At 44.5% G+C, this 24,180-nt stretch overlaps 1 protein-coding gene across 3 annotated transcripts in view; it reads right to left on the bottom strand.

Moving 5' to 3' along the window:
• Positions 1-1,747: 1,747 nt before the first annotated feature.
• The window catches only part of arrb1 (arrestin, beta 1), a 47,326-nt gene continuing 24,893 nt past the window's right edge, over positions 1,748-24,180 (bottom strand). Inside the window, exons 2-16 of one of the 3 annotated variants that reach the window (XM_056284140.1) lie at positions 19,901-19,931; positions 18,752-18,812; positions 18,156-18,200; positions 16,355-16,551; positions 15,777-15,836; positions 15,196-15,263; positions 14,186-14,321; positions 13,890-13,974; positions 13,360-13,432; positions 12,759-12,896; positions 8,313-8,396; positions 8,120-8,143; positions 5,437-5,507; positions 3,512-3,560; positions 1,748-3,083 (exon numbers count right to left, since the gene is read on the bottom strand). In XM_056284140.1, the coding sequence (XP_056140115.1) occupies positions 2,972-3,083; positions 3,512-3,560; positions 5,437-5,507; positions 8,120-8,143; positions 8,313-8,396; positions 12,759-12,896; positions 13,360-13,432; positions 13,890-13,974; positions 14,186-14,321; positions 15,196-15,263; positions 15,777-15,836; positions 16,355-16,551; positions 18,156-18,200; positions 18,752-18,812; positions 19,901-19,931 (1,234 nt within the window). In that variant the 3' untranslated portion in view covers positions 1,748-2,971. The remainder of the gene's footprint in view (positions 3,084-3,511; positions 3,561-5,436; positions 5,508-8,119; positions 8,144-8,312; positions 8,397-12,758; positions 12,897-13,359; positions 13,433-13,889; positions 13,975-14,185; positions 14,322-15,195; positions 15,264-15,776; positions 15,837-16,354; positions 16,552-18,155; positions 18,201-18,751; positions 18,813-19,900; positions 19,932-24,180) is intronic. The other 2 variants (XM_056284141.1, XM_056284143.1) reach the window with 2 other exon arrangements.

Raw genomic sequence — 24,180 nt, 5'->3', positions numbered from 1 at the left:
ACATCTCCTTGGAGATCTGTTTGGGAAAGACGGAAGGCGATCCTTTGAGGAAGTGAAGACAGAATATAATCTAGACAAGTCAGACTTTTAGACATTTTTGCAAATTAGGCATTGTATATTGGGCCAGGTAAAATCTGAATTGAATCCACAAACTAGAATACAGGATCTATTCCATACAACATGGATGGGAAAAGGGGGCAGCCTCAATATGTTATGTGCATATTAGGGAAGCACACACGCCACAACTAGAGGGCCTGAAAATGCGTTGGGAAAAGGACGTTGGGGGGGGGGAGGTTTCGACAGAGGTCTGGGAGAAGATTGTTGCATCGTGGCATAAATGCTCACGTGAAGCACAGTCCCAACTCATTCATTATAAGGTGATCATGAGAAGCTACTGGCCCCCATGTAAACTGGCCAAACTGAAACTAAGGGACAATGATGCTTGCTGGAGATGTGGGAAGGAGTCTGGGACTTTAGTACATCTACTGTGTTATTGTGAGAAGACAGTATGTATGTGGGACAACATTGCTGTTTTTCTGAACGGGATGTTGAAGTTGTCACTGATTAAAACCCCAGTACTGTGTCTGTTGGGACTGTTACCAGAACATGTCAGAATGTCTAATCGGATGAAACTATGGGTACAGCCGGCTCTGATAACTGGCTGTAGAATCAACCTGAGACCCCGGAAATCCTCTGCTCCTTCAACCTACAGTGAATGGATGGAAACAATGTATCAGATGGCAACATATGAAGGAATCACCTATAGAGTGGCGGGTGGAGAGAACATGTTTAAGGAGGTCTGGGGCTTACTCTTCACAGAGATGGGATGTGGACATGGAAATAGATGGTTACTCTGCATGAACACTTGTATGGACTCTATGGCTATGTGTATTGTCTGAATTTTTTGTTTTTAATTTGTGTATGTTTACTTTGTTTGTTTTTTTGTGTTTGGGTGTATGTCGTTGAAAAACAGGAAAAGAGGACAGTTGAGTTTGTTTGATACCTGTGTTATGATGCATTGTGTTTGTGGATTTAATTGTTGATCTGTCCAGAAAAATATCAATTAATAAAAAAAAGAAATCCGGGAAAAAAAGAATATGTAGTCAGTGCGTTTTTGTGTAGTTTCACCGTCTAGTATAGTAACTAAGATTGCTATTGGCAGCACGACCGCTAGAGGTCGCTTAACTTTAAAACGTAACTATAGGTCGTAAAAATTTGCTTGTACGAATGCCCTATGGGGTCGTTTTTGGTGGAGGACAGCCTCAAATTAAATTGTATAAGTTGCTTTGGAGTATAAGTCGCAGGACCAGCCAGACGAAAACAGCGACTTATAGTCCAGGAAATAAGGTAAATGTGATGATGAACTTTGGAGATGAAGTTGATGTTTTAAGGGGTTTTAAAGCCAGTCTAGAGTTGCTGAGTTGTTCTTGGTGTGAGCAGGGCAGCATGTAGCAGTTCATCCGTCCATCCATCCATCCATCATTCAAACCGATTATCCTGCTCTCGGGGTCATGGGGATGCTGGAGCCTATCCCAGCAGTCATTGGGCAGCAGTCGGGACAGGCCGCCAGGCCATCACAGAGCCCACACACACACACACACACAACCATTCACACCTAGGGACAATGTAGTACGGCCGAGGCACCTGACCTACATGTCTTTGGACTGTGGGAGGAAACCGGAGGACCCGGAGGAAACCCACACAGACACACACTACATGACAACTCCAGACTCGCCAATTTGCCACAAATATCCTTTTATTAAAGATGCAACCAAATATACAGTTTCTCTTTTTTCTCTTTTTTCATTATTTTCTAGTAACAATAATAATAATAATAATAATAGTGATAATAAGAATAGCAGTGATAATGGGTAGATTCATCTTGTTGCTAGGAACACTGTATTAATAATCAAAAACCTTGAAATAACTGCAGAATTGGATGGGACCTCTTTAGTCTGAGACAGTCAGTTCTGTTTTCTGCTGTTCAGTCCCCGTCTAGACCGTCCAGAACCCAAACGAACAGTCTCATCTCACTTTTGGTTCCCCACAGAAAAACAGTTTGTTCAGCAAAACAACAAAGTAGATTGAGAAGGTAAAGGACGCCTCCATCATGAGCATCACGTGTGTGAGACAGGAAAGGTTGGCTAGCACAGTTTTCACAAAACAGAAATTATTGACATATTTCATGCAAACATCCACCAATGTAAGAGATGCAGGTCAGGCTGACGCCATGTTTTACTATAAAACACACACACGCACACACGCACACACACACACACACACACACACACACACACACACACACACACACACACACACACACACACACACCTGCAGAGTGGCACTGCCTCTGATTGGTTGGTCTTAATTGGCTGATCTATTAACATTGTAAAACCTTCCGCTCCAGTTTGGTTTTTTTTCCCGGCTGGACTCGTGTTGTTTACCGGTGTTCCGGTACCGGTCGTAAAAGACTCGTTTCCAGGTGAAGAGCAGAGATTCCCTTTTTCGTTTCTGTTCCTGCCGAGACCGAAGGACAGAAAACCAAACCTCAAACGACAGGAAGTGGAACGAAGTGATGCGAGAGCAGCGCCGCTTCTACCCGTCTTCACTTCCTGTCAGTCAAATGGAGCTCCTCTCTGGTAAACCCCCACCAACATCAAAACCAGTGCCAGAACCAATACCAAGACTAGGACTAGGAGCAGAACCACTGCATGTACTAGAACCAATACCCGAGACAGAACTAAGACCAGTACCAGTGTAAGGACCAGTAAAACACCAGTGCACCAATACTGGTACTGTTACCGCTACTGGCGTCAGTACCAGTACCAGGACCAGTATGGATACCAGGAAGGTGTTGGTCTGGACTGGGCCTGGCAGTACAGAGAAGGTGGATGTGGGCAGATCACAAGGCGGTTCTCCTCAGTGGCAGGCTGCTGACGGGTTTCCTGGATGGTGCTTCCTCTCTTCCCCTCTATCTGTTGTTCATCTTGGGCGAGTCTGTCCCCTCCTCCTCCTCCTCGTCCTCCTCCTTCGCTCCGATCAGCCGCTGCCTGGCAAAGTCCTCAAAGATGATGTCATCATCGCTGAGGGAGAGATGGGACTGTTAGGCTGGTTATCAGCTTTTAGGAGTGGTACACAATCCGGTACTGAGCCTGAATGAATTATGTGTGTGTGTGTGTGTGTGTGTGTGTGTGTGTGTGTGTGTGTGTGTGTGTGTGTGTATACTATATCCATCCATTATCCAAACCGCTTATCCTGCTCAGGGTCACAGGGATATAGTATATGTATATATTATGTGTGTATATATACATACACATATGCATATAGACAGACAGACAGACAGACAGACAGACAGACAGACAGACAGACAGACAGACAGACAGACAGACAGACAGACAGACAGACAGACAAACAGATAGATAGATGATAGATAGATAGATAGATAGATAGATAGATAGATAGATAGATAGATAGATAGATAGATAGATAGATAGATAGATAGATTTCTTACTTTGTGTCAAACTCAATGAGGTTGGTGTCAATGGGCGTTTCATCTGGGGCTGAAACAAAAGAACCCAAAGAAAGACTGAATAAACCACAAACTATCATCCATATCATTCTACCTCTCTCTGTCATTTTAGGATAGTGTGGCTTTGTTGCATGACTTTTTTCCAGATTCTTCTCATGAGGATGTTAGTTCCTAGTCATGTTAGTTCCTGGTCATGTTAGTTCCAGATCATGTTAGTTCCTGGTCATGTTAGTTCCTGATCATTTTAGTTCCTAGTCATGTTAGTGCCTGATCATGTTAGTTCCTGGTCATGTTAGTTCCTGATCATGTTAGTTCCTGATCATGTTAGTTCCTAGCCATGTTAGTTCCTAGTCATGTTAGTTCCTGTCATGTTAGTTCCTGATCATGTTAGTTCCTGATCATGTTAGTTCCTAGTCATGTTAGTCCCTGATCATATTAGTTCCTAGCCAAGTTAGTTCCTGGTCATGTTAGTTCCTGATCATGTTAGTTCCTAGTCATATCGGTTCCTAGCCATGTTAATTCCTAGCCATGTTAGTTCCTGGTCATGTTAATTACTGGTCATGTTAGTTCCTAGTCATGTTAGTTCCTGGTCATGTTAGTTCCTAGTCATGTTAGTTCCTGGTCATGTTAGTTCCTAGCCATGTTAGTTACTGGTCATGTTAGTTCCTGGTCATGTTAGTTACTGGTCATGTTAGTTCCTGGTCATGTTAGTTCCTAGTCATGTTAGTTCCTGGTCATGTTAGTTCCTAGCCATGTTAGTTCCTGGTCATGTTAGTTCCTGATCATGTTAGTTCCTAGTCATATCAGTTCCTAGCCATGTTAGTTCCTAGCCATGTTAGTTCCTAGCCATGTTAGTTCCTGGTCATGTGAGTTCCTGATCATGTTAGTTCCTAGCCATGTTAGCTCCTGATCATGTTAGCTCCTAGTCATATTAGTTCCTAGCCATGTTAGTTCCTAGCCATGTTAGTTCCTAGCCATGTTAGTTCCTAGTCATGTTAGTTCCTGTCATGTTAGTTCCTGATCATGTTAGTTCCTGGTCATATTAGTTCCTAGTCATGTTAGTTCCTGATCATATTAGTTCCTAGCCATGTTAGTTCCTGGTCATGTTAGTTCCTGATCATATTAGTTCCTAGCCATGTTAGTTCCTGGTGATGTTAGTTCCTGATCATGTTAGTTCCTGGTCATGTGAGTTCCTGATCATGTTAGTTCCTAGCCATGTTAGCTCCTGATCATGTTAGCTCCTAGTCATATTAGTTCCTAGCCATGTTAGTTCCTAGCCATGTTAGTTCCTGGTCATGTTAGTTCCTGGTCATGTTAGTTCCTGATCATGTCAGTTCCTGGTCATGTTAGTTCCTGATCATGTTAGTTCCTAGTCATATCAGTTCCTAGCCATGTTAGTTCCTAGCCATGTTAGTTCCTGGTCATGTTAGTTACTGGTCATGTTAGTTCCTAGTCATGTTAGTTCCTGGTCATGTTAGTTCCTAGTCATGTTAGTTCCTGGTCATGTTAGTTCCTAGCCATGTTAGTTCCTGGTCATGTTAGTTACTGGTCATGTTAGTTCCTGATTATGTTAGTTCCTGATCATATTAGTTCCTAGCCATGTTAGTTCCTGGTCATGTGAGTTCCTAGCCATGTTAGTTCCTGGTCATGTGAGTTCCTAGCCATGTTAGTTCCTGGTCATGCTAGTTCCTGATCATATTAGTTCCTAGCCATGTTAGTTCCTGGTCATGTTAGTTCCTGGTCATGTTAGTTCCTGGTCATGTTAGTTCCTGATCATTTTAGTTCCTAGTCATGTTAGTTCCTGGTCATGTTAGTTCCTGGTTATGTTAGTTCCTGGTCATGTTAGTTCCTGATCATGTTAGTTCCTGGTCATGTGAGTTCCTGGTCATGTTAGTTCCTGATCTCACCGTCTCTGAGCAGCAGCTCTTCTAATGGCTTCGGATGCATCAGCGTGAAGGGAAGCTCAACAGAAACGTCACTGCAAAACAATTCAACTGTTAAATGAATCAAATAGTCACAAACTACAAGTCTATATAGATGAGACTAACCAAGTCAAGCTGTGCCCTGTGTTTTTACAGGTTTCTCAGTTGTTTTAATGTAATTCCTGAAACATGTTCTACATTCTCCATAAATGAAATCTCCAAAAAAGTTCATGTGTTTAACACAACACTAGAATTCAGCTGCAAAAGTCCCTAAAACCTTAAAAATGTCAAAAACCATGATTTAACACTAAATGAACTTCTCAATGTGCACAACAGTGTCACCAAATGGAAGCAGACACTATGTAAAGTCTCCTCATCAACCTGACCTGGTGAAGCCTGAATACATCTCCCTTTAGCTTATATATGTCTGTATGCATGCTCAATAACCCAGGTAAGGACATCCCAGAGGGTTGAATCAGTTCATCTGGACACAACATTTACTGAGAGATACGTTTCATCATCATCTAAGTGACCTCTTCAGTCTCACCTGACTGCAGGTCTTCCCACCCTTATAAACAACACAGTGGTATAACGACCCAAACCAACCACCGGTTTCATATGCAAATTGCCGTGACCATTAACTAGAGTTACAACGGCCATGTGTGCTATTCACAGAGGATTGGGGAATAGTTGCAATCACAACATTGTAAGATGGTGACAGATGTACTTTTAGCCCCCCCCCCCCCCCCTTGGTTCAGGGATGGTCGTTCTCTCTTCACATAGATGGCCTCTTTGACTCCCTGTTCAAACCAGCGTTCCTCCCTATCAAGGATGTGCACATCCTCACCCTTGAAGGAGTGGCCACTGACCGGTAGATGGTGTAGACTGTGGAGTCCTGGTCTGTAGATGGTGTAGACTGTGGAGTCCTGGTCTGTAGATGGTGTAGACTGTGGAGTCCTGGTCTGTAAATGGTGTAGACTGTGGAGTCCTGGTCTGTAGATGGTGTAGACTGTGGAGTCCTGGTCTGATGTGTTAGCTCTCCTGTGTTGTGCCATCCTCTTGGCCAGCGTCTGTTTAGTTTCCCCGATGTGCAAGTCACGGAGATCCTCCCGGCACTTAACAGCTACACTATATTGCTCTGTTTGTGCCGGGGGACCTGATCCTTGGGCTGGACCAACTTCTGGTGCCGTGTGTTTTGGGGTTTGAAAGCAACTGAGACGCGGTGTTTGGAAAATACACTTCTCAACTGTTCCGACACTCCCACCACATACAGAAACACCACTGGTTTACTGTTAGACAGCTGTTGTCCTCCTCCTCTCTTCGATTGGCTGGGGCACTGTTTGGGGTCTTCCTGGCTTTGACAAATGTTAGGATAACCACACTTAACCAGGGCCTGTTTAATGTGGGATTTCTCCTCTTCCCTGGCTGCTGTGTCGGTGGGGACGTGGTCAGCTGGGTGGTCCAGCGTCCTGATGACTCCTAGTTTGTGCTCCAGTGGATGATGAGAGTCAAACCTTAAGTACTGATCAGTATGTCTTGGTTTACGGTAAACATCAACAATCAAATGTCCCCCATCACCAACTGCAGTTTCACAGTGTAAGAAGACTACCCTGTCATGTTCCACATCCTCCCTGGTGAACTCGATGTGGTTGTCTCTTAGATGAATGATGACACGTTTCTCTCAGTCAACGTTGTGTCCAGATGAACTGATTAAACCTTCTGGGATCTACATTATACAACCAACAGACCTTATGACCCCCACATTACAGTCATTAGTCTGTAGACTACCACGTGTACCGCTGCTGCCAACAAAGAAACAAAAAGTCCACTGAAATATTACAGTATGACAAACTACTGCCATGTAAGTAAAGCACCGTAAGGATAATGTAAATGTGCCCCCCTCTCTGTTTGGGCTTAATATGTCATCCACATCAGTGTTGCTCTCTCTCTCTTTTTGTTGTTGTTGGATTTTTCCCCCTTTTTCTCCCCAATTACACTTGGCCAATTACCCCACTCTTCTGAGCCATCCCAGTCTCTGCTCCACCCCCTCTGCCAATCCAGGGAGGGTTTCAGACTACCACGTGCCCCTTCCGATACATGTGGAGTCGCCAGCTGCTTCTTTTCACCTGACAGTGAGGAGTTTCACCAGGGGGACGTAGCGCATGGGAGGATCACACTATTCCCCCCAGTTTCCCCCCGAACAGGCACCCCGACCGACCAGAGAAGGCGCTAGTGCAGCGACCAGGACACATATCCACATCCGGCTCCCAACCGCAGACACGGCCAATTGTGTCTGTAGGGACGCCCGACCAAGCCGGAGGTAACACGGGGATTCAAACCGGCGATCCCCGTGTTGGCAGGCAACGGAATAGACCGCTACGCCACCCGGACGCCCCAACTCAAATCTGCTTTACATCTGCATTTAGTGTGAAAGCAGTCAGAAATAACATAGTGTTAAGGGTAAAGGAGTTAAGGCTGTGGGGTTTAAACACACCTCTAGGAATGTGGAGAATGTAGATAATCATTTGAAGGTTTGGTTTAAATAACGGAGAAACCCTGTAGTGAGGTGTTGATGGTGGTGTGTTTGGATATCACATGACAGAAACAGATTCAGGATCAGTCTCTGCTAATTGATGTCAACAGGAACATTAGAGAACGTGAGCATTACCTTGCTGCCAGATCTCCCAGGAGCCTGCAATCAATACAGAATGAACATCCTCAGCTCCACTCCACTCCCATCTCAAACATTGATTTTGTGTTGATGGTGCAATTACTCTGCTAATCTGTCAGCACGTTAATATGCTCTGAGTTTATGACCGACATAAAGCCATTAGCTCTCTGGCAGGGGGAAGTGTACGTACCCGCCACGAGAGACAACCAGCTTCACTTTGACTTTATAAGAGACGATGATGCCGAGGATCTCCCTGTTGGCTCCTTCTCTCAACCTGCGCCACAACACAAACCCAGTCAGTATTCATACGGTTATATATGCATATATATATACGTATATATATATATGTACATATGTGTATATTTACATCTTCTGAAACTGGTTTTGCTCAACACACGTTCACTCAATAACAAAACTCTCATTCTGAATGAATTTATAACTCACAGTAACCTAGATTTCCTCTGCCTCACTAAAACCTGATGTAAATCCCTGGACCAGACCACACCCACAGGATTCATATTCATTGATAAACCTAATCTTGAGGAGTGGGGAGGTGGTGTTGCTGTTTACAGGAAGAGGAAAGCCATTAAAACAACCACCATTTCCATTCCTGCCACTCAGTCTTGAGAACACCTTGCCTTCAACCTCTCTGGTCCCACTCCCTTGGTCACTGCCGTTATCTACCGCCCCCACCCCCAAGACAAACCCCTCTTGTTTTCTCTGACTTCTCTGATTTTCTGACCCAGCTAGTCTGTAACGTCTCACCCTCTTCTCTCCTTCTGGGTGATTTTAATATCCACATTGATGACACTGACTGTAACTCTGCCATAGAATTCCTGGAAGTGTTACAGTGCTTCAACTTCACACAACATATGCACTTCCCCACTCACAGTCCTGGATTAGGTCTGCTCCACTGGTCTCACAATACATCAACTCTCCAGCCTTAACCTCGATATCTCTGACCACCTGGCAATCACCATGGACATTGACATCCCCATCCCCATCCCAAAAGTCAAATGCATAATATCCTTCAGAAATCTCAAATCTATTTCCCCCTCAGCTCTTTCTGCCTCTCTTGCCAGTAAAATGTCTGCCTCCCCTCCCACGCTGTCTGATAATCCCTCTGATATTGTCAATTACAATGACTCACTCTCCTCCTGTCCTGATGAGCTGGCCCCCATTAAAACCAAATTAGTCCCACGCTCACTCACACACTCAGTTCCCTGGTATTCTCCTGAACTCCACCAAATGAAATCCTGTAAGCACCAGCTCCAAAGACTGCAAGAAAACCGGTTTAACAGTGTATCTCCAAGTCTATACAGACTACCTTCAGCAATGCGAAGACGCTTCATATTGTGAGAACACCTCCAATTCCTTCACAGTTAACAAGTGAAACTTATTCCTTTAATTTTTCCAAACTGAAATTGACACCATCTATGGCAACCTGATCACCTCCTCCACCCTTTCCACCCCCCCTTTACCACTCAGCCCCTTGTCCCTCCCCTGTGTCTCCAATGGAGATGTTCAACCTTACAGTAGGATTGAGAAGCTCCACTTGTCTTCTGGATTCCATCCAGTCTTGTTGAGCACTGTCTCCCAGCTATCTCCTCATTCATCACAGAAATCATTAACTCCTCCTTCCACTCTGGCTCAGTCCCCTATACACTTAAACTGGCTGCTGTCACCCCCATCCTCAAAGAACCTGGACTCAACCCTGATATCGAGCAATTTCCAGCCCATCACCAATCTCCCCTCTCTATCAAAAATACTGGAATGTGTTGTCGCCTCTCAACTCAAAGCTCACCTCACATCATCTCAAACAACCTGTGTGAACCATTTCAATCTGCCTTGAATCCTCCCTCAACATCATTGGTACTGCCCTCTCCTGGCTATTCATATCTCACAAACAGACAACAGTTAATCAGCATCAACAAATAGACCTCCTTCACTGCTCCTCTGTCCCACAGCATCCACCCCAGGGTTTGGTGCTTGGCTCTCCTGTTCATCCTTTACATGCTCCCCCTTTGTAACGTCATACATTGTCATGGTCTCCACTTCAGCCGCTACGCGGATGACGTCCAGCTCTACATCTCCACCAAATCCATCACCACTACAACTTACTCCAGTCTGACCAACTGCCTCACTGAAATTAAATCGTGGATGAAAGTCAACTTCCTCAAACTAAATTTTGATAAATCTGACATGATCATCACTGGTCCCAAATCCCTTACCAAAACCGCTCATAACTTCTACCTGACCATCGACAACCCCACTCTGTCTCTTTCCCCATACATCCGCAACCTCGAAATCATTTTAGACAACAAACTCTCCCTTGATCAACACGTCAACCAAATCACCAGAACTACCTTTTCCCACCTAATAAACATAGCTAGTCTCTGCCCATCACTTTTCTTCTCTGCTGCTGAAACTTTGATCCATGCCTTCATCACACCCAGAATTGACTACTGCAACAGCATTCTCTATGGCTCATCATCCAAAGTTCTAAACAAACTTCAGTACATCTAGAACTCTGCTGTTTGATGCTCATCCACTCCCGCGACCACATCACCCCTGTTCTCCAGAACCTTCACTAGCTCCTGTCCCACAACGGATCCAATTCAATGTCCTTCTCCTCACTCACAACGCCCTCCGTAACCAGGCCCTCTCCTACCTCACCCACCTGCTCCACTACCATACTCCTTCCCGCAGCCTTCACTCCTCTGATGTCAACCTCCTGTCTCCACCACACAGGACCAAGCTCTGGACCTGGAGCGACAGAGCCTTCTCCATAGCTGCCCCCTCCCTCTCTCCCCAAACACATCAGAGACTGCACTGATCTGTCCACGTTCAAATCATTAATCAAAACTCACCTTTTCAGAATTGCTTGAAAAGTAAAAGTACATGCAAAGGTGCTCTATAAATAAAATGTATTATTCTATCACTATTATTATTTTATTTATGTATGTTTACATACAGTAGCTTCAGAAAGTATTCCGACCTCTTCACTTTTTGCACACTGTGTTGTAGATTTAATTTTAAATGGATAAAATTCCCATTTTTGCCCATCGATCTACACTGAATAACCCATAATGACAAAGTGAAAACATGTTTTTAGAAATACTTGCAAATTTATTAAAAATCAAAAACTGGAATTTCTCATTTACTTATCTACTCACACCCTTTGTTATGGCACTCCAAATTGTGGTCAGGTGTATCCTCTTTGCTTTAATTATCCTTGAGATGTGTCTAGAACTTGATTGGAGTCCACCTGTGTCAAATTCAATTGATTGGACGTAGTTTAGAAAGGCACACACCTGTGCGTATAAAGTCCCCCAATTCACACTGCATGTCAGGCCAAAAACCAAGCCATGAAGTCCAAGGAACTCTCTGTAGACCTCTGTGATAAAATTGTGGTGAGGCATAGAACAGGGCAAGGGTATAAAACAATTTCCTAAGCTTTGAGTGTTCCCAGGACTACAGAGGCCTCAACAATTGTGAATTGGAGGAAGTTTGGAACCACCAGAACTCTTCCTAGAGTTGGCCATCTGGCCAAATTGAGTAACTGGGCAAGAAGGGCCTTGGTCAGGGAGGTGACCAAGAATGCAACAGTCACTCTAACAGAGCTTCAGAAGTCCTCTGTAGAGATGGGAGAACCCGCCGGAAGAACAACAATCTCAGCAGCACCCCATCAGACCTTTTATGGTAGAGTGGCTAGATGGAAGCCACTCTTGAGTGAAAGGCACATGACAGCCCACTTGGGGTTTGCCAAACAGCATTTAAAGGACTCTGAGAGCATGAGGAAAAAGATTCTCCGGTATAATGAGACAAAAAATTTACCTCTTTGAGAAGAACTCCAAGCACTATGTCTGGCGAACACCAGGCAGGGTCAGGGAGACTGGTCAGACTTGAGCGAAGGATGAATGCAGCCAAATAAAGAGAGGCCCTTGAAGAAAACCTGCTCCACAGTGCACGTGACCTCAGACTGGGGCGACAGTTCACCTTTCGCATGATAATGACCCGAAGCATACAGCCAAGACAATGCTGGAGTGGCTTTGGGACAAGCCTCTGACTGTCCTTGAGTGGCCCAGCCAAAGTCCAGACTTAAACCCCATAGAACATCTGTGGAGAGACCTGTAGATGGCAGTTCACAGACGCTTCCCATCAAATCTGACGGAGCTTGAGAGGATCTGCCAGAAAGAATGGGATAAACTGCCCAAATCCAGGTGTGCAAAGCTTGTAGAGATGTACCCAATAAGACTTGAAGCTATAATTGCTGCCAAAGAGGCCTCTACATAGTACTGAATTAAGGGTCTGAATACTAATATACATGAAAAGAGTTCGGTTTCTGATTTTTAATAAATTTGCAAAAGTTTCTAAAAACACGTTTTCACATCATCGTTATGGGTTATTGAGTGTAGATTGATCAGCAAAAATGGTAATTTTATCCATTTAAAATTAATTCTACAACACAATAGTTTGCAAAAAGTGAAGGGGTCTGAATACTTTCTGAAGCCGCTGTATGTGCAGACCAATAATACAATCAGTACAATCATACATGGATATATGTTGATACATATACGTATATATGAATGATAAAGGAAGTGTGTTTTGGTGTGATGGCCGAGGAGGGCCTCACAGTGTGCTGGATGCCAAGTTCGTGTCTTCATGCTTCAGTTTTCCGTCCAGAGCGAGGCCTCGTTTCTGTCGGTTGTTTGCCAGAAACGGCGTGAGACTAAAAACTTTACAGAAGGTTGCACTCGGAGCCACAAAATCACTGCGGAGTTCAACAGGACAGAGCATTTTACATTTACATTTAGCTGCAGACAACAGAAAGGCAACAGACTGACATCAGATTTGGACTGTTCAGACTCTTATGTGTTTTCTTTGTTACTTATTGCTACACGTGTCACCTCGTCGTCTACTCTGTTCATTCAGTTCTTATTACATGTCTACTTGTCCTGTTCGGACCTCCTTCCTCAGGACGGTTGGAGGGCAGATGGTGTCTCTACTGTGGCTTATTGTTTCTACTCGTTTCTTATTGTGTGACTATAATGTGAACCCTCTGAGACTGGAACTGACATTTTGGTTGACACTAATTTGGACTTGACTTGATCTTAAGGATCGTTGCTTCAATCATTATTTGACCCTTGACCTCTTCACTACAAGCTGCTCTTTGATAGCGGAATGTGAGTTCCTGCTTTCATGAAGAATGTATCAAAAACCAAAGTAAATCGTACTCCGACTCCTCGGTGGCCACCGGACATTTGTACTGCGCCGTGTTGAACAGGCAGATGTCTGCATATTGACGCACTGTGGAAGACATGGACAACGCTCATCAACACAACTACTCAAAAATGACACAAAACTACAACACAACTCCCAAAACCACACAACTACAATAAAATCCCCCAAAACACACAACTCTACAACATAACTCCCCGAAGAACAAAACTACACCACAACTCCTAAAAAGAACACACAAAACTATAACACAACGCCTAAAAAAACACATAAAACTACAACACAACTACTTAAAAACACACAAAACTACAACACAGTCCCCCAAAACACACAAAACTACAACACAACTCCCCAAAAGCACATAAAACTACAACACAACTACCCAAAAAACACACAAAACATCAAACAAAACTTGACAACACAATCCTCAAAAAACAGGCAAAACCACAACACAACTCCTAGAGAAACCCAGAAAACAGCAACAAAACTTGACAGCACAGCCCTGTCAGACCACACAGCACCATACCTGATATCTTCATCTTCTTGACAGTTTTGTTGGTGTTATTGGTCACGTGCACGTTAACGCTGATTGGCTCACCATGGTAGTAGATCTAAACAGAGACAAAACTCAGAACAGGAAGCTAAATGGTATAACCCGGACTAACTCTATCTACAAATGACTCTGGTCGAACCTGGACTAATTCTGTCGATATACGACTCTGGTCTAACCGGATCTAGAGGTGTAGCTGTAGTGTGGTGTAGCTGTAGGTGTGGCTAGTGGTATTGCTTGTGGCGTTACTATGATGTGGCTAGTGGTGTTACCTCTTTGTCCAACGAGGCCTCCAGGTGCAGCGGTTTGTCTGACATGAGGAAGTGTCTGGTGGTCTCCGCCATGGGCTGAGGCCCCGGCTTCTCTGGAGCATACTGGACCTTCCTGATCACCAGCCGCACTGAGTTTCTAAAGGAACCAGTAGCACCAACCATTACTAATGCTAAAGCTACAACACAGAAGCAAAACAATAACCTAGTACTACTACTACTACCTAGTACTATGATGTATCAACCTTTATTTTAAGAGCCCTCATCAGTAGAGTTACTCAGTGCCGCACAACAAAAATAACACCACCACCAGTAACAACAATATTATTATTGTTAATAATAATAATAATAATAATAATGTAACCGAGCATATTTCTGCCTGCTGTGGGATTCGATTCAGGGTTGTGCTGCATCACGAGGCGACATTGCTAACCATTCCACCAAAGGAGGCCGACCCTCTGGCCGATTGGCCAGTGAGTCTTTAGCAGGTTACAGTAGTCACCCTCTTCCCGATCCCACTGCTGCTACCAACGTAACCGAGCATTTCCCCACCCGCTGCGGGATTCAATCTGGGGTTGTGCTGCACCACGAGGCTACATAGCTAGCCGCTCAACCGAAGGGGGCCGACCCTCTGGCCGATCGGCTAGCGAGTCTTTAGTAGGTTACAATAGTAACAAGCTGAAGCGCACTTTGGGTTTTAAAGTCCATTTAGTTCCAAAACTCTATACCATGAAAAAGAAAAGGCAAACACTTGAATGTGACTATACTGAGATGCATTTAGAAAAACAATGTTTTCATCATGAATCACTTCAGTCCTATCTGAGGGGGTTTTACTTTCAGTCCAGCTGAAGTCCAGCAGACTAAGCAGTGCTGTGGCTCAGTCCAGTTCTGTCTCCGCAGGCTTCCACAGAACAGAGAATAATGGGAGTAATGATGCTTGAGTGGTTTCACCTTCATTCATTATTCATGTCTTCATTCCTCTCAACACAGATTAGCTGATGACGGAGCTATACCTCTTGTGGATCTTTTCCTCCACATTCTCAGCACAGAAAGCTTTCACTTCAAAGTCCACACCGCAGGCCTGGGGAGACACAACAGCTTTCCAAGTAACAATCACAATTCATTTTGTAATTAACTTTCAAATTAGAATGACATGAACATTTAGGAACTAATGCATTTCCTCCTGACAAGCTGACAAACTGCACTGAAGTAAGCAGCTTCACCCAGTGAGTCACCTAATGACCACCAGTATTAAGACTGCACTGGTCAGCTCCCAGTCACCACCAGTTGACGACTGTAGTTATACTGGTCAGGTCTAAGACGTGAATGTGGGACTATATTGCAACATTGTTTTAGAAAAGTGCTATATGAATAAAGTTATTATTATTATTATTATCCATCCATCCATTATCCAAACTGCTTATCCTGCTTAGGGTCACGGAATGCTGGAGCCTATCCCAGCAGTCATTGGGCGGCAGGCGAGGAGACACCCTGGACAGGCCGCCAGTCCATTATCATGTGAATTGTATGGAAGTGGTGCGTGGCTTGGTGCTCTGTCAGCCAACCAAATAAAATAACAGTGAACATTTTTCACCTTCCCTGTATCCTCGGGGCCTGGTTGGAGGGTGACGGAGCAGGGCAGGTTGAGGGGAATCTGATAAAAAGAAACAAATTGAACATCATGTCATTTGTCTACATTTCCTGGTTGAAAGGCTCCTCATGAGTAGAACAAAACAAAATCTATTTCACCATCAGGCCCAAACCTGAGAGAAAAAGGTCACAAACTCTCAAAAACTCAAAAATATGATGTGAAAGTATAGAAGTGTTGTCTTGTAAAGCAGAACTGTGAGGGACTAGAAGCCCTTGCAGTGGTCAACAACCCTGCCCCTGGAGAGCTACCATCCTGCTGGTTTTCACTCCAACCCTAATTCAACACACTTGATTCTACTGATTACCTACTTACCAAGCCCTTGATTGATTGAATCAGATGTGTTAAATTAGTGTTGGAGTGAAAACCAGCAGGAGGGTAGCTCTCCAGGAGCAGGGCTGATGACCACTGCGTGTCTGTGTCTTGTTTCACCAAAAGAGCCACATGGGACAACTATGACCAGGACAGACTAGCAGAGACCAGGCTAGATAAGGACAGACTTCCTCATTTGAGGGCCAGTGTACCTCGAAGGTGAATGGGTAGGCGTGCTCTCCCAGCTTTTTGATAAGGCGTTCCTGAAGACGAGTGAGATTCTTTTTCTCTTCAAGTACCGGTGGGAACGCCTGGACATTGGCCACAAACAGATCCTTCCTGAATGTCAGGCCCAGGACGTCGAGGTCCTCACGACCATACCGGAACGCACAGGTCAGAGTCACAAACACTGGCAGGAAAAAAATATCACATGATTCCCAAATCACACGACCAGCAAGGACGCCTGGCTGGCTGTATGATTGAGACTTTACATAGTGAGAAGAGAAAATGAATGAGCTCCTGTTGTTGTAACGGTCTGGTTCTTAGTCGTGACACGGAGGTCAGTTACTATTTTAGAGTCATGGGTTCACTCGACTTTTTCTCCCCAATTGTACCTATCCAATTACCCCTCTCTTCTGAGCCGTCCCAGTCGTTGCTCCATTCCCTCTGCTGATCTGGGGTGGGCTGTAGACTACCAAATGTATCCTCCCATACATGTGGAGTCACCAGCCGCTTCTTTTCACCTGACAGTGAGGAGTTTCACCAGGAGGACGTAGCACGTGGGAGGATCACGCTATTCCTCCCAGTTCCCCCCACAGATAGCAAAATTGCTGTGGCCTGGACCCGTCCCACACCCGACACTTTCATCTGGACACATACCGTGTGGAATGATGGCACTTGGGCGGTCCGCTCCTGTTTGCCAGATCTGGGCCAGAACCAAGCCATAGCAATGCTGCATGTGCCACATATTTGTAAAAGGTGGCCATATTTGTTTTGTGATATTTGGGCCATATTTACCATTTACCACACGGGCCACTTCAGGGTCACATCCAGACCACATGTTGCCCAGAACACCGCATCTTTGCCAAAAAAGGCCCACATTTGATTTGGCATATTTGGGCCATATTTGCTATTATACATGTGGGCCACTTCAGGTTCACATCCATTTTGTCAGGGCCAGAAGAAGGCCATCAGTGCTGCATCATTGCCTGAAGTGGCCAACATCCGGATGCTATCTGGGCCCTGAACAGGCGCCCCAACCGACCAGAGGAGGTGCTAGTGAGGCAACCAGGACACATACCCACATCCCGCTTCCCACCCGCAGACACGGCCATTTGTGTCTGTAGGGACTCCTGACCAAGCTGGAGGTAACATGGGGATTTGAACAGGTGAGCCCCGTGTTGGTAGGCAACAGAATAGACTGCCACGCTACCTGGACGCCCATATCAACAATATATACGGTTGAAAACTTGAATGTGTCAGGTTCATTTGTAAAGATTATCTCATGGAAAAAACATCCACATCTCTTCAGTTTGTGTTGATAGCAGACTTCATTCCAGACGTTTAACTAAACCTCTTTCCAAAGGAAGCCATGATGAAGCTTAATGTCATCCCTCATCCGCTCTATTGTATTAAAGACATCACAAATACTCTTTAGAAGGTAAAGTAGTCTTCACTGAGAATTTAAAGAAGTGGAAATGTAAATCACCAAAAGAAGATGTTCACATGTACTTGTACATGTGTCTGTGTGGGCCTGTGTAGGAAAAGCGCACATGATAGGATCAGGTTTTGTGATCATATCTCGTGATAGGATCAGGTTTTGTGATCATATCTCGTGATAGGGTCAGGTTTTGTGATCATATCTCGTGATAGGATCAGGTTTTGTGATAATATCTCGTGATAGGGTCAGGTTTTGTGATCATATCACGTGCACTTGTGTCCCCACCAACTGTCCAACCTGTCTGAGCCTAACCCTCGTCATCATGTTTATAGGATCCTGAATATGGACGATACCTTTTCTCTCCTTCAGGTACTCCGGGTCTATCAGGACCACCCCGTCTGCAGGAGAGGAGACAAACAGCTTAGGCACTACACTGACATTGTCCTCTACCTCTTATTCTCCTTTAAAACTTAAAGAAAAATGTGGACCAACTATATAAAAAAATCTGTAGCTAAAGATTAAACCAGAAAATCTGTCCCTGAAAATAGAGTTAAGCTATCAAACCATGGGTGGATCTAGAGCAGAGTTACTGCGGTTATATCTAAAGCAGGGTTAACTAACCATGGTTATATCTAGAATAAGGTTAAATTATTGTAATCATAGTATTTAGAGTAGACTTCCCAACTCTCAAGGACTGGCTTACTGGATCACCACTCCCTTGGTGTTTTAGGACCTCGTGATTTACAAACTAAGTACTGATTAGTAGTCACAGTAGTAGTAGTAGTAGCATTGGTAACAGTAATAGTAGCAGAAGTAGTACTAGCAGTAGTGATAGTAGTAGAAGAAGCGGTAGCAGTAATATATAGTAATGTTTTCAGCATTTGATTGGCTCTCTGGTTGAAAAGAACTCCCTGTTGCAATAGCGATCACCAGTCCCAGTGGTCCTTACCCACAGGTTCCACCAGATCCACATGGTCCACAAAGTCTCTCTTCCCCAGATAGACCGTGAGCTACGATGGAGGACAGACAGTGAAACAGTCAGAACTGACCCCTGTTTGGTGGTTCTCTCTCAGCCTGAGTCATCTATCCCGGCAGCTATACCAACATGTACCCTGGCTCTGCCAAATGACGGAAGCTAAGTAGGTATGGGCTTCGCTAGTACTTGGATGGAAGACCTCCCGGGAAAACTGAGTTGCTGCCGGAAGTGGTGTTAGTGGGCCAGTAGGGGATAGTCTTCCCTCTGGTCCTAATAAAAACAAATATATCAAATTCCCAATGCCCCAGTGCAGTGAGGGGACTCTGTGCTGTAGGAGATGCCATCCTTCAGATGAGACGTTAAACCGAGGTCCTGACTCAATTCAGTTCAATTCAATTTAATGATGCTTTATTGGCACGACTGCATTAATTACAATGTTGCCAAAGCAGGTGACAGCCAAACGGGTCAACAGAGTACTAAACAAAACAAAAAAAGGAAAAAGGAATACATAGAACTAGCAGAAACATAGAACAGCACTTGAACAGCAGCTGACAGTAATTGACAGTGTTTTGGTCACTCACTGAACCTTAGGCTATGGCATTCTGACACATATTGTGCTGCAAGGTGTGACCTTTGGCCCTCTGCTAAAATAAGTGGCCATTGTTCTTTCTCATCCAGGAGTAGAACATTTGGAATCTGGTTTTCAAATTTCTCCTGGTATTTTTTTCTTATGACTCACTGTGGTCATTAAAGAACTCATGGCACTTATCACAAAGAGTAGGGGTTCCCCGGTGTCCTGGTAAAATTCCCAACCTGGCTCTCTCCATCTGGCCACCTAATCATCCCCCCATGTAATTGGCTCAATGATTCCTCCCCCTCCACCTCAAGCTGGTGTGTGGTGAGAGTTCTGGCGCAAAATGGCTGCCGTGTATCACCCAGGTGGTGTTACACATTGGTGGTGGTTGAAGTGAGTTACCCCCTTCATTGTGAAGCGCTTTAGGCGTCTAGATAAAGTGCTGTATAAATGTAATGATTACTATTGTTATTATTGTTTATATTTCATGTATCTGACATTTACAGTACAGCTCAGCATGTTCAATATTTAGAGGAGAAATTACTCACCTTCCCATTGGGGCTTGCTTTCTTAAAAACCCTGAAAAACATAAAACAGAGAGAACCAGTTCAGTTTTACTAGTTTTGTTTTCAGACCTGGTCTTCATAGCCTAGGCTAAAGTTCTTGTAAGAACAGTGAGGAACCAGAATCTGGTTTTTGATCTGTTAGACCATCTTCTAACAGACTAACATAGTACCACATTACATACTGATACACATGTAACACAGACAACAGTACCTCTAAGTGTTTCTCAACCGGGGGTCCGCGGACCCCTAGTGGTCCGTGGTGTAATTGCAAGGGGTCCGTGAAAATAAAATATCTTTAAAAAAAAGATCCTATGACATTTATAGAAATAGGATTATTTTACTCAAATGTGACTGAGACCTTTATCTAGCTAATCTATAAAGGGTAACAGGACTTTTTTCTCTAATTACATCTGTTTCACAAGTGTAATCTATTGTATTTTAATGAGAGATCTCGCTCCCGTTTGTATTGTTAAAAGTTACTGCATAAAAATTCTGTTGTTACATATATCTGGAAGTTACTGAATACATATTCTGTTTTGTTACATATATCTGAAAGTTACTGAATACATATTCTGTTTTGTTACATATATCTGAAAGTTACTGCATAAGAATTCTGTTTTGTTAACTATATCCAAGTTACAACCGAAAGCTCTTATTTTTGCCCCAAAGAGTTAATAAATGCTATAATGCAATTTAAAATGCAGTTTCTACTGTTTCTACAAATTGCAACCCCCTCCCCCAAGATCAGGTGGAGGGGTCCTCAGGGTAGATCAAAAATACGCAGGGGGTCCAGGACCCCAAAAAGGTTGAGAACCACTGCTCTAAGAGACTAACATAGTACCACAGTACTGATACACATAGTACACAGACAATATGATGTCTCACATTAAGACAGTAGACTATACTGTAGCGAATTCGGACGGCAACCACAGGAACTGCCGCAGCCGGGACGCGAACTCGTATCGCCTGCACCGCGGGAGACATCGCTGCCCGCTCGACTAAAGGTTAGCGATGTCTCCCGCGGTGCGGGCGGCTGCGTCACTTCCTGTGGTTGCCCGCCCCCCGAATTCGCTACAATACTGCACGTGGCACTGATTCTTGAGATAAGGGACAAAACATGTCCTACATCGAAAAGTCTTCTTTGCATTAAAAATAAAAAAATAATATAATAATAATTTAAAAGTTAAACCTGAAGGACCTGTGTATACTCATGAAATTAATTTCATATATTTTTGAATAATTTCATTAGAATTTGTTAAAATGCCGGCTCCTGTACTCGGACAGTACATGTAATTTAACCTGTCCTCAGCAAGAGGTCACGATGTCAAACTGCCAAAAAAGTGTTTTAAAAATGCTACAAATGATAACTTTAAATTACGTTTTCCATCAAAAACGAAACTGCCCATCAACGTGGCGTCCTCGCCTTCCGTCAGATTTCTGTTTATAATCCCGAATAAACCCGGCAACTTCATGGCCAGCTATAACCCTGAGGACCCCTTTTGCACTTCCTGCTGTTGGCGGACGGAGCGGTAGGACACTCGGTGTGGTAAGCTCTCGTGTGGTAAGCTCTCAGTTTTATGGTGTTTTAAACACACAGTGTTGATATGAAGACAGCGCCGTCTTCATGCGACGATAGTCTTAGTGAAGAACTTGAAGAGATGTGGGCGTTTGGTTGAGGCTATGGGGGCAGCTAGCCAGGTATGCTAGCGGCTGAGGAAAAAACAAAATGGCTGCAGTGTACAAGATGGAACACGTTTCAATCGGTCCACTCCGTCAGAGACCCTGAGTGGTTACGGCAAATTCTCTCTGGGAGCCCACAACCCTTTAGTACCTCGCTTGCTCGCTCGTTTTAGTACAACGTTCACGAATTACCACAAATAAAAATAGAAAATGGACCTGACCACTCAGGGGCTCCCTAGATCGGTGTTTCCCAACCCAGTCCTCAAGGACTCCCTATCCTGCAGATTTTCTTTGCAACCCTGAATAGGTACCTGTTTGTAATTATTCAACCAATCAGCAATGAATTTTGTCAGATGTTGCACACCTTGCATAATTAAGTGCTGCGAGATGATTGGTCGAGTAAGTACAAGCAGGGCTACCTATGCAGGGTTACAATGGAAATCTGCAGGATAGGGGTCCTTGAGGACTGGGTTGGGAAACGCTGCCCTAGATAGTCAGGGAGTGAGCAAGGGGGAAAAGAGACGACAGAAAGGCGGCGAAATGGCGGGAGTTAGTGAAGAGGAAGGCCGTGTGGCTGATCATTTCTTTCTTCTTCTGCGCTGTTCAGCGGTCGTTGTGAGGAGTGCGGGGAGGGGTGTCGAGGGCGGGAGAACTGGCGCTGGATTGGCAGGGAGGACTTGGTTTGCTTTGTCCGACGGGCCCAGGAGCTACGGCCCCTGCCTGGAGCTGCCTCCTCTGGCGGTCTGGCAGGACGCGGAAGCGGGGCGGGCTAAGCTAACTGCTAGCCCATGCAGACCGGCGGTTCCGACAGTCATCCTGGCTGGCCTTCCTTCCCTTGGACGGTGTTTTGTTTTTGTTTTTTGGGGTATGTGTGTTCAGTGGCGCCCCCAAGGGGTGGCCAGGGGTGGCCACGGCCACCCGATACTATCCCTGGCCCCCCCCCCGCTGCCCCCCCCAGCCACGAGTCAAATATGCTTCTGATTATGCACAATATGCTTCTATCTGATATTTTACATTAGGTGCTCTTCATTTAAATCAATGTATATTTTTCACAATAATTCATGTAAAAGAAAATAACATGCATGTAAAAAAAAAAGAAGAAACCAAAGTATTTCAGTATGCGATTCCTTAACTCTCATATTGACAGTTTTCCACTAGCCTATTCAGTACGACAACAGCATCATAGAATTCCTGAAATTCAGTCATGGCTTTTGGTTTTGGTGTGCCACCCCAAGATTTTCAGTGGCCCCATTTGGCCCCCCCTGTGAAACAATGCTGGGGGCGCCGCTGTGTGTATTAGTTTGGGTATGTGTGTTATTGTAGTTTTGGATGTGTTTTTGTCTTTGTGTTGTGCTGCTGTGGGCTGGGGGGAGACGGCATTTCGTTTCATTTCATGTACGCAAGTGCATGAAGTGAAATGACCAAGTGTTCCCGATTTCTGATTCTGATCTCCTCCACTTTCTCCAGCAAAAAGACCTGAGCGAAAGAAAGTATGTCCCAACTCCACCTTCTCACTTGCCTGGTCTTAACCATCCCCGTGTCCACAGCTTCTGTGGAGAGAACAGTCTCAGCGCTGAAAAGGATAAAAACATTCGCAAGAAGCAGCACTGGACAGGCTCGTCTGTCAGCCTGGGCTTTAGTCTCCGTTGAGAAAGAACTCCTTATGGAGTTGAAGTCAAAGGGCAAACTACAACCCAGCAATTGCACACTTTGTTAAAAAGGATCACAGGATGGCCTTTTTTTCAAGTGATCTTCGTTTGGTGAGTACACAGCTTTTTTCAACAGTTGGCTGGTTTTTTCTATTTATACTCTATCTCGAGATTACGTAATTTTTGCTGACGTCTGCTGTTCTAGTGAGGCATCTGTGAATTATTTTTAGTGTGTTTGTAAACAATTGACCAGAGGGGTACAGTACAAGCTGGATTATAAGGTTTTCCAGAATCACTTTTGTGCGTTGTGAAGCCAGTTAGGGCAAAGAAACCTTTAACATGCTGAACTTGCACGTGACAAGGCTCTGGCTATTATTTTTATTGCTGCGTTTGATTTTTTTTATTGCCACATGTGGTCCTACTGAAGGCCCAGGGTCCAGGGCCACGGTTCGCCACGAGAACAGCTATTCTACCAGAGCACTAGGCCCCTCCTTCCATAGCACTAGGCTCCTCCTTCCAGAGCACTAGGCCCCTCCCACTATAGCACTAGGCCCCTCCCACTAGAGCGCTGGTCCCCTTAAGTCCATGTGTCCATTACAGACCTCTTTTAAGAAGTGAACAGCGGTGTTGTAAGTGTTGGTAAAGCACTGTGTAAAAAACAGGTACTGAGCGTTGGTGATGTTGGAGATACACAATGAGATATATCCTTCCTCCCCGGTTTTTCTTCACATTGTGATAACAGACGTTTAAAATGTTAGATGAACAGGTTTTCTGTTGTCGGTTTTTACTGACTCAGTGTGTGCGTCAGTGAAAGTTGAAATAGTTTCCTGTTTGGAAAGAGGAGGGTTCGCGGCACTATAGGTTCTAGGAAGCGGTCAGATCTCTGTGTTGTATTGTATTGTATTGTATTTACTGAGAGAACTCAAAGCGGCA

Source organism: Lampris incognitus, chromosome 7, assembly GCF_029633865.1.
Source record: "Lampris incognitus isolate fLamInc1 chromosome 7, fLamInc1.hap2, whole genome shotgun sequence".
Lineage (NCBI taxonomy): Eukaryota > Metazoa > Chordata > Actinopteri > Lampriformes > Lampridae > Lampris > Lampris incognitus.
This window is presented reverse-complemented; position numbering and strand designations above follow the sequence as displayed.